Source organism: Haemorhous mexicanus, chromosome 14 (assembly GCF_027477595.1).
Source record: "Haemorhous mexicanus isolate bHaeMex1 chromosome 14, bHaeMex1.pri, whole genome shotgun sequence".
NCBI lineage: Eukaryota > Metazoa > Chordata > Aves > Passeriformes > Fringillidae > Haemorhous > Haemorhous mexicanus.
Window position 1 is genome coordinate 8,104,819 of NC_082354.1, and position 10,165 is coordinate 8,114,983.

General features: G+C 43.4%; 1 protein-coding gene across 2 annotated transcripts; it reads right to left on the reverse strand.

Moving 5' to 3' along the window:
• Positions 1–592: 592 nt before the first annotated feature.
• Positions 593–9,601, reverse strand: IDS (iduronate 2-sulfatase). 2 transcript variants are annotated; one of them, XM_059859233.1, is made up of 9 exons: positions 9,445–9,601; positions 8,622–8,758; positions 7,057–7,234; positions 6,099–6,187; positions 4,774–4,974; positions 4,001–4,171; positions 3,250–3,376; positions 1,574–1,747; positions 593–1,218 (listed from the first exon to the last, which is right to left on the reverse strand). In XM_059859233.1, the coding sequence occupies exons 1-9, from the start codon at positions 9,557–9,559 to the stop codon at positions 716–718; spliced, it is 1,695 nt and encodes a 564-aa protein (XP_059715216.1). In that variant the 5' UTR covers positions 9,560–9,601; the 3' UTR covers positions 593–715. The 2 variants fall into 2 exon arrangements, with proteins under 2 accessions (XP_059715216.1, XP_059715217.1); XM_059859234.1 differs by lacking the exon at positions 9,445–9,601 and adding an exon at positions 9,090–9,117.
• Between the last annotated feature and the right edge of the window lie 564 nt (positions 9,602–10,165).

Sequence of the window (10,165 nt, forward strand, 5' to 3'; positions counted from 1 at the left end):
ATTAGACCAGTCCTCAGGAAAATCTACAGAAGAGCATGTTGTGTTACCTTAACTCCCCAGTATTATTTAGTGTTTCAGTGATGAAAACACTCTTTCACACACATTAACTAATTAAAAATTCAGATTCTCCTGCTGTATCATAAGAAGCATGAATTCCAAATTAAAGCTTTTATTTAGAATAATTAAATTTGAATAAAATACATGAAGTTTCTCTTTGGGCAATAGTAACAGGTAAGGCTAATAAGAGCAAACACCTCAGCCCTTCCCATGACCAACTGTCTGCCTGACCACTCCAGCCCCAAGGTTCCTGGGTAAAGGGGACAGGACTTGTGCCATGACTTACATTCTCCACACAGCCACTCAAACATATAAGTTTCTGGTTTTCCACCTTTCACACCAACAGTTTCAGCATAGATAATGAAATTTAATTCTTCACTTGCTACAGAAGACCACTGAGATGTTTCACAGTATGGGCCTGATGCTCTGTGTGGCCTTTCCAGAAGTGTTACAAGCTTGTGTTTGAAAACAGCTACAGAAGTCCCCTCTGACTCCTTCAGTGCAGTAAGGGCTGTAACAAAACAAAGGCAATAGCTTGTTTTGATATAAGCAGGATTTTTATTTAATCCAAATGTTTTCTGTACAACAGAAAGGTTCTATACAAAAGAAGGAAGCATTAATTCAGTTGCAAGAACAGGCACAAAGAAGTTTCTGAACCCTAGTGCTTTAGAAAGTCAATCATTTTTTTGAAAAGCCAACCATGTGAAGTATTGTTATAGATGTTATAATCCTGGTTTGGGTCATTCTCCATCATGTACAACTCTCCTGCATGGACATCCTTGAAGTTAGCACTGAAGTTGCTGGGATCAAACTGAACCCACAGAGTGTACCTGTAGTCAATGGCCCGCAGGGAATAGCCCATGATCCTGATGTCCTTCAGCCTTGGCTTGTCAGAGTTCCACTGGGGAGTGTCTGCAGGCCGGGGATATTGGCTGAGAGCAACAGGTTCTTCATTAAAACACCTGTCAGTGTCATCACAGCCTTCCTTGCCTTGCTCCACCTTTCCTTCAGAGATATTAAAATAGTGGGCAATGCTTCTCCCCTCAGTGCACAGCACAACACCAAAAGACATCTTTGGGCACACAGGAGGGACCTGCAGGCCAGCAAGCTCTGCAAGTGTTGGAAACAGAGACACCAGCTCCACCACTTTTTTACTCTGCCCTAAAAGAAATAATATCAAAATATAAGTTATGGAACCGGGTAGTTAGACAACAACTTTTTCTAATAATTCAGCTGGTGTTTTATTCAAAGTGCTCTGTTCAGGATTTTTGGGGGTACCAAAATCAAGGCAATTAAGGAGTGGCAGTTAGCTGTGAAGATGCCAGTCCATGCACTTATGATGTCATTTTAACAAGAAAACTGCATTTATGTTTCTCCATTAGCCTTAGAGATAATCATATCCATTAGTTTGAAAAAGTGCTCTTCAGAAAGACAAAGTAAATTCTCAAGGTGCCTGGAGACACATAACCACCTCTATCCACCCACTGCAAACAAAAAATAAGCCCTGGAAATTTACCTTGAGGTACTGAGCCTCCAATATGGCTAAAAGGATCGAGGTAGGGGAAGACTCTTGCTCCTTGACTGACAGGGGAAGTTGTCATTCCTGGGACATAAAACATCAGTGGCACTCGGGTAGCAACATCAAAATTGCTGTATTTTGCCCATTCACCATGTTCTCCCAGGGACCACCCTAGGTGACAAAGAACACAATTCAGAGCAGACATTGGTTTGTAATCTAGTAGTGATTTCTTCTTCATTGAAAATTGACTCTGACTGTTGAGGCCACTAGTCTGTTATAAAGGTTATATTAAAAGGTAAATAATCTGTATTTAGATGTAATAAGACTTTTCTCTAATATGAAAACTATTTCAGCAGACACCTAAATCTTGCAACTTGATACTCTTTCATAAAAGAAACAATTACACCCTTCCTCATTTCTAGATTCTCAAGATTAGAATTAGGAAATCAGCATTAAAACAGTAGAAAAGAGGAATTGGGGTGTGTCACAGTGCCTGCAAGAGTCTCCAGATCAATTCCACAAAGCATTCATTTAAGTCTTGGGCAGCTGCCAGCTCTCCAGTGCTCCTGTTAACACTGTAGCTGAACATCCCTTGGAGCCAAGGCTGCTCTCTATGCCAGACTGCCATATCAGGATGCTACCCCTGAGGAGGCAATAGAGACAAAACTTTTCAGCTCTCCTCTTCCTCTTGAAAGAGATGCCAACATGACTTCCTTCCAGGCAGATATACTGCCAACTTCACTTTAGGGGAAGACAAAGGAACTCTGTGACAGCTATGTTAACACATGTTTTTTCTCGATCACTTTGCCAGCCATGGTACTGGAAACACCAACTGTTTACAGTTATCCAAAGCAAGGAAAAGAAAAACTCAGTTTACAAACAAGTCAGAAGGAACATCTAGAGTCACTTTAATACCAAAAGTATTAATCCCACTGCTCTGCAACTTGTAAGAGCTTTTTATACACACATGCTCACAGAAGTCAACCCAAATTAACTATAAATGTGACTTTAAATTGATGTAGTTAATTCACATCCTAACTGGTTTAAATCAGCTAAGCCATCCCACAATCAAATGGATCATGACAGGGTTATTTTAATGAATATTAGAGTACTGAAACAAGCATTAAATGCTTGAGGCATTTGTCCCACAGCTCAAATTAAGTTTTTTACCACCAGCATCCAGAGTGTGCAGGATCTCAGTTATGAGAGGGAACCATATCCCTATCAGCTTAGATGCTCTGCAAGCAGCAATGACAAGTGAAAGAAAACACACTTGAGCAGTTAATGAGAAAGCCTGTCACCCACTGTACCAGATGGCTTTCTACAAATGGTAAGGGGGGAGGAGTGGTGGCTGTACTCTTAGAGCACAGTTCCCAGCATGAGTCACTCCTTGGGTAGGGGGTGGGAATACAGCAAGCTCAGCCCCGTGTCCTGGCAGGCAGCTTCATCCCTAACCAGCAAATCCTCAACCTGATTAAAAGTGCCTGTGGGGATAGAACTGTGCAGCCACAGAAGCCAGAGCCAGTCCCCTCAATCTGGCTCAGACAAGCCAGAGGTACAAGGTGTGACAGCTCTGCTTGACACTACAGAAACACACACTGGATTAATAACCCAGCACTGAGTTGCACAATAAAGTTCTTGTCAGTCAGCTCGAGAAAGATTTAAATGCTTACCATGATCAGCAGTAAAAACTACTATTGTGTTATTTGAGAGTCCTGCATCATCCAAAGCACTCAGAAGCAGGCCAATCTGCACATCCACATAGGAAACTGCTGCATAGTAACTCTGACGAATCCGCCGCTGCAGGTCAAGAAAACAGGAGAGAAAAAAAAAAGGTTTTCCCCAGACACATAGAGCAGAACCTGGGGGTGGCTGTGGAAAAGAACTAAGTGATTCTTCTTGCAAAGCTTTAATTGTCTGTAGCCTAATTAATGTCCCAGAAAAACTGGGAGGGGGCAGCTAGAAAATTCCACCCTCCAGAAGTGCTTTCAAGCAAAACACTGCAAACCAACCCATTCTGCATCTCTTGGTCTAGCCAGTGCACCTAATTTTGGCAAAAGAACTGGAGAGTAAAGAAAGATCTTGCAAAAGAAGATACACTGTGTGTTGGCTTGAAACTGATAAATAGATTCAGATAATGAACACAAACAGCATTGGTAGCTGCTACATACATTCCCTCACATGCAACCTGAACTGCAGTCAGTGAGGGTTTGCCTACAGAGTGAGAGGTGACAGTTCTTGATACAAAGAATTTGTTTGTATCTTGAATACCCTTCTCTGTTGGAGTGCCCCAAAGGCAGGGTATTCATAACTGCAAATGGTCAGTTGCTGAATAACTGGGAGCATCCTAGGGCAGCTGACACTTCCCTTGCATTTGAACAAGTGAAGGCAGTTTGACTTCAGAGCACTGTATTGACAGCTTACCTGGAAATCATCTGGAAGTGCTCCATAAGGGAAACTAACATTTAATGCTTCCACATCATCCCTCTGTCTGATATCCATCCAGGGGTTGTATGCCACAGAAGGTAGCTTCTTAGGCACCCAGGGATCTGGGGCCAATGTAATATTTTCCAAGGGGTACAACTTGAGAAATTCCTTTAGAAGACAAAACACATACACTGTGTATGACTGTCCTCACCTCCAACATATAATGTGAATTTTGTGTTTAAACAGCAACCACTTTCCCTTTCAGGACCCTTTAACATTACAGTTTACAAGGCTTCACTCTCCTTCTGCCAGAGTGTGAAACACAGCAATACCAGACATCCCCAACCAATTCCTGAAAAATACTGAGTTAGTAAATATCTAAACCTAGTTTCCTGTATCTCAAAACAACACTGCAATAAAAGGTCCAATACCACTTTGAAATCAGTAGTTTTGCCACCAAGTCAAACAGAGAATGAAATACAAGATCTTGTAAGGCCTCATTATGTCATACTCCATCAAGCTGAAGCCCATCTCCATGCAATAGCAGTCACCATCATGGTGGCAGAAGCCTGGCTTTTGGCTGAGGAGTCACAATTCATTGTCATTAAATGTTCTGAAATACATCACAGGTGACTCCTGAATACACCAAACCAAGGCTGGTTTCCAACTTGCTTTCAGGAAACAGCAATAAAGCATTTGTGGGAACAGCTTTTAAAAACAAACACATCATTTGTCTAAGTTCCCTTTCCTGCAGGTTCCAGTGTCCTCACCTGTGGGTACCTCAGTGGGATGTGTGGCTTGTGGTAACCAACAGCCAGGAAGAACTTTTGCCTGGTGGTTTTCATGATGTTCAGTAAGTGTATGGCCGCCTCAGTGCTCTGAATGTCAGGCAGAGTCCCCCCAGGCATTTCTGTCACATTCACTGGGCACACCAAGTTTGCGTGAAGTTTTCCATCTTTTCCCCTACAAGTCTTCACAAAAGAAAAAAAAATTAGTTCAGTAACTTCTGGTAAATACGAAGACAGAATCCTCTGCTCTGTAACTTCAAAACCAATTTGTTTCTACCAACAAAAGAATGCAACTTCCATGCCTATGAAAATGCAGAAATCCTCTCTAAAGCTGGGTAGATTAAATGTAGTCACACAGGTCAAAAGCCACAGCTTCCATGATTAATAGAATCCCTGATCTAATGGAAATGCAGCAGCATTTGGTCCTCCTATATATACATACATTTTAGTTCCTTCTGATCCCAAGAGTTCAGAGAAAGCTGCCTGGAAGCTACTGACTTAGTTTCTGAGCAAATGGCAGCAGTGGCTGATGTGCAATCAGTGAAGAGAGATAAATCAGTCTAAACAGTGGCCTCAGCAGGGTGTTTGGGAGGGTTGCTAAATGAACCTGCTTCTCTTTATGTCATGGATGCAAATGCTGCTGCTGTTAAAACCAGTCTTTTTCCAGCAGTAAACCCAAGACCAAAGCACTGCCAAGGCTGTCTGTACCCCCGTGACTGCAGCTCCTGCTGGGCAGTGTACAGACTCCAGCACACATGATGCTAATGCAATGTTTGCATAAAGATAACCAGGCTCTTTTGTGTCACACTTAAGAGTAACAAACATTCTAGAAAACTGGATCAGTAAAGTTTCACGTTATTTAAATATTATTTTACTTATGGCCCCTGCTCACTCAGTCCTGAGCTCTTTATCACATTAACTTTACCAAGACTACTGACAATGTTTTGTCACTAACTAAAGCAAAGCCAGATCAGTTGCAGGTGCAAGTTGACAACCACACTTTTCAGATAAAGGAACTCATGAACTAGACACAAATAAGAATCATTCTTGCTTATATCTCAGTAACTGAAGTTTCCAAATACCAATTTAGAAATACTTAAAACATCTGCAGGATGGGCTGACTGACAAAACACACATCTGATAATCTAGGCCTTCTTTTGGAAAGCACAGAAACTAAGCATTGAAGTGGTTACTTGTTTTCCTGCACAAGGTGCAGCCTCAAAACCCAGAGGGCACAGCCTGTCCTTGATACAAAGAACTTGGTTATATCTTGAACACCCTTCTCTGTTGGAGGGCCCCATACTTACCTTATCATTCTCATGCTTTTCAGCTGAAGGATGAAAGGGTGGAATGGACCAACTGTAGGGATAGTCATCACTGTAATTGGATGAAACCCCTGAAATGGATAAAGATATTAAAAATGCTTTAATAGTTCACTGAACCAGGAAAAGCTCAGACACTAGTTTAACTTGTCTTCAATTGTTGGGGTTTTTTTTCAAATATGTTAAATAAAAAACATTTCAAATGAATCTTTGGCAACTGAGGAAAATTTAATCAAGAAATAAAAGTCAAAATTATATTTTTCCCCAAAATACACCTTGCACTAGTGAGGGAGAGTTGAGCCTGTTGAAGAACCTTACTTCAGGGAACACCAACAAAAAAACCCAAAAAACCAAAAACTAAACCAAACAAAAAAAATTAATAAAACATCCAGGATTAATAACAGTCTTCATGCACATCCTTAATTAGCTTTACTATAAACTGAAACACATACTGAAACTATCCACACAAGTTTATTTCTAGGATAAGGAACTGCCAAAAAGAGGATCAGTATTACAATATTTTTCAACTCAGTAGTGTTATTGCTTTTTAACTAGTGAACTAATTTCCTACTGAACTTGAAGCATTAGTCATACATTCTACAAGTCCTGACCCAGACTCACAGCCTATTAGAAAACATGAAGCATGTACAGGCACAACTAAGCCAATAAGTAATTTCATTTTCAGCAGATACCTAACTTCCAGATGTATTTTTAGAATGTTAGACATTTATTCCCACAATTCCCAGACAAGATGTGAAAACATCCATTAGATAAAAGTCATCTAATACATTCATCTCTAATGCCTTAAGACTTAATGACAACCACTGTAAAATCTGGTTTATGATTATGATTTAGGTTCTGAATATAGACGAGAATCACACATCAATACTCATGTAAGTTTGTGAGACTATACACATCAAGCAAATGGCAATTCAAACCATACCAGGATGAAAAACTTTCCCCACAGACAGGGTCACATAGCCATTTTCCTTGAAATACTGGGGCATGGTGGAATAGTTTCCTGCATGGACTCTCCAGTAGGAGTAGAAATCATAGAGCCGGGTGGTGTCAGGCCTGCGGCCAGTGAGAAACGACACTCTGCTGGGAGCACACAGGGCTTGCTGGGGAGAAAGGCAACCGAGGAGAGACATTTGGAACAAAAAGCAAAACACATGCACAAATTAATTCGGGCATAGTGATGCCTTAAGTTTTAGCTTTCATATTTTTCAGATTCTGCACTGCATTAGTATATAACTCTGAACTCCATATAAAGTGTTAGCAAGTTCTCTTCACAGTTTAGTCAGACAAAACAATCCTTTTCCAGTCTGAGAGCCAAGGACACCATTGCAGCTCCAGGCCCAAAAAGTATAAACAACAGCAAATTGAGGAGAGCAGACTGGGAGGATGAGACTTCATAACCTGAAGCTGTAATTGGACAACTAACCTCAATATGTAAATGGACCAAAACTTAGAAAAGTGTAAAAACTCATGACCCATTGTCCATCTTGGGTGTAGCCGCAGCTGAGCTCTTGTACTGCCCAAGGTGTATCCTTTGAATGCCTTTTTAATAAATACCTACTTTATTCCTTCAATACTGTCTAGCCTCTGTTCCATGGGAGCCTCTCAAGGCATCAATAGCTGTGCCACAACCACCTGAAAGCTCAGGAATCACAGGGAACGAGTTTCATATCACTTCAGGCTGGAATGAACACCATCCTTATTAAGCATATCAATTCCAAACTGCAAGCTTTTAAAAATGCAAGTCAAGTTCCATAAAGGCAGTGCTTTTGAAATCTGGCTGCTCACATCACACAGAATTAAGCAGCAGTGGCAGGTGGACTGTGCTGATAAAAGCCAGAAGTCTAGTTTATCTGGACTGCCTTAAGAATAAAGAAAGGATAAACACAGGAGGTCCAGGTTATGGTCCAAAGGTCTGACCAATTCTGCTTCAGACTGACAAAACCCAAGAGTTACTGCTTTGGGCTGGAATTAGACCCAAAGTTCTAATTTCTCAGCAGAGAAGAACTTGGGAATGTAGACATCCTATACAGAGTATTCAAGTGAAGAGCAATTAGTGACATTTTCAGTCCTCTATTTTAGAGTGATGCTTACCACACAAACTGCCCCTTTATAACAGTCTATAGAAGTGATTCCCTCAAAAGATTAAAAAGTAAAACATAATCTTTTGTAAGCAGTAGAAAAAGATTTTTAATTTAGTAAAATGGCATTTTTAAGCAGCACTTGGCTGCAAACAGTGAAAACATTTGAGTGGCAATCTACTCCTCCAAGGGCTATACAAATACCATAATTTAAATGCCCTGTTTTCATTTTTCTCACCTTAGTAAAGATAGGTTCACACACTGCAGTTCAGCCCAATCATTTATTTTCTACTGAAAATACTTCAAGTTAATAAATACTTGCTTTTTCCAGTGGCCTGCCTAACACCTACTGTGATAAAACCAGTAATTATTTTGCATAGAGAAAACATGTTTAAGTCATTTATCTCACCTGGGCATATGCATTGCTGAACACCATACTTTGAGAAGCAAGTTGATCAATGTTGGGAGATTTCACAAGCTTATCTCCATAACAGCCCAACACAGGACGCAGATCATCCACAATTATAAACAAGACATTCATGCCATCTATGAAGAAACAGAATTAGAAATAAATTAACCTGTGTGGTTACTTTATGCTGATTTATCAGTTTTTAACCCTTAAACACATGTGAAGACAAAAATAAAATTAAATTAAATGAGCAAGAATATATTTGTAAGGGAATGTAAACAATGGGATTAATTCTTCAAAGACAGAAATTCTTATTTGGCCGAGACAGAAATACAGTGGTTTTCAATCGCTTCCTATTTCATTGCTTGCCCCCATGGTATTTTCTCCAGGTGCTGCACACGGTAAGTCCTTGCAGTTGGCAAAAGTAGGGTCGTGCAAAATAAAGAAGTATTTTATAGGTCTACCTACTACCGAATTCCATGGCCTGAAAGCTTCGGAAAGGGTGTTACACGGGTTAACAACACTGCAGTCCTGTATAATTCTGCTTCCAACAGATAAAACTATTTTTCTTTAATTGATGACACACGTCTTTTCAAAACGCCCTCTTCAAGGCGGCGGACTGCACTGGGGGCTCGACGGGCGCAGGACCCACTCGCCGCCGGCGGGTGAAGCCGCAGCCTCCCCAGAAACACAGCGAGACCCTGGGGACACAGCGAGACCCTGGGGACACACCGGGCCCCTCGGGTCACACAGAGCCCCTCGGCCCCGGGCTCCCGCCGGCCGCTCCCCCCAGCCCAGCCCAGCCCCCGCCGCCAGAACGAACCCCCGGGCCCGCGCCCAGCTCTGGGCCCCGCCGCCGCCGGGCCGGCCGCGAAGGCATCACGGGGCAGCCGCAGCAGGCACAGGAACAGGCACAGGCAGAGCCGCGCCGCCGCCATGGCCCAGCGAGGCGGCGGGGCCGGGCAGAGGCGGCCCGGGGGCGGTGTCTTGAGCCATCGCCGGAGCCAGAGCCCCGCCGGGAGCGGAGCTTCCCCTTACCCGTCCTCCTCCCCTTCCCCGCACGGGGGCGCCGCGGCCCCGCGAGCGAGCGGCCCCACAGTGCGGGGCTGGGCCCGGCCGGTGCGGTGCGGAGCCAGAGCGGTGCGGGGCCGGGCCCGGCCGGAGCCAGAGCGGGGGCTCGGTGCGGTTCGGGGGCTCGGTGCGGTGCGGGGGCTCTGTGCGGTGCGGGGGCTCGGTGCGGTCCGGGGGCTCGGCCCGGCCCGGCGGGGGCGGTGCGGGGCTGCTCAGGGCGCAGCGTTGCTCCTGCCATTCCTGCCGACGGTCTTCAGCACCCGCCGCAGCTCCCGTGGAAAGGGAATGTCCGTGGCCTTCTCAACATTATTTCTTTCTGGTGGAAATACCATTGGGGAATGAGGAAATCAAGGTTTAGTATTGAGAGGAACTGTCTGAGTAGTTCAGTGCTATTTGTGAATCAGTCAGCACTCTGTTTGGTCTCTGTCCAGTGTTTCCGGTTGTGCGGGTGCGCACTCTGCGGAGCCAGGGAG

Excerpts from the sequence above, each read along its gene's own strand:
- IDS (XM_059859233.1), bottom strand. The coding sequence starts at position 9,559 with ATGGCGGCGGCGCGGCTCTGCCTGTGCCTGTTCCTGTGCCTGCTGCGG. Across the intron at positions 8,759-9,444 it reads AGCTGGGCGCGGGCCCGGGG|ATGGCATGAATGTCTTGTTT; the intron begins GTTCGTTCTGGC and ends GTTTCTTCATAG. Across the intron at positions 4,975-6,098 it reads AAAAGCATGAGAATGATAAG|ACTTGTAGGGGAAAAGATGG; the intron begins GTAAGTATGGGG and ends TCTTTTGTGAAG.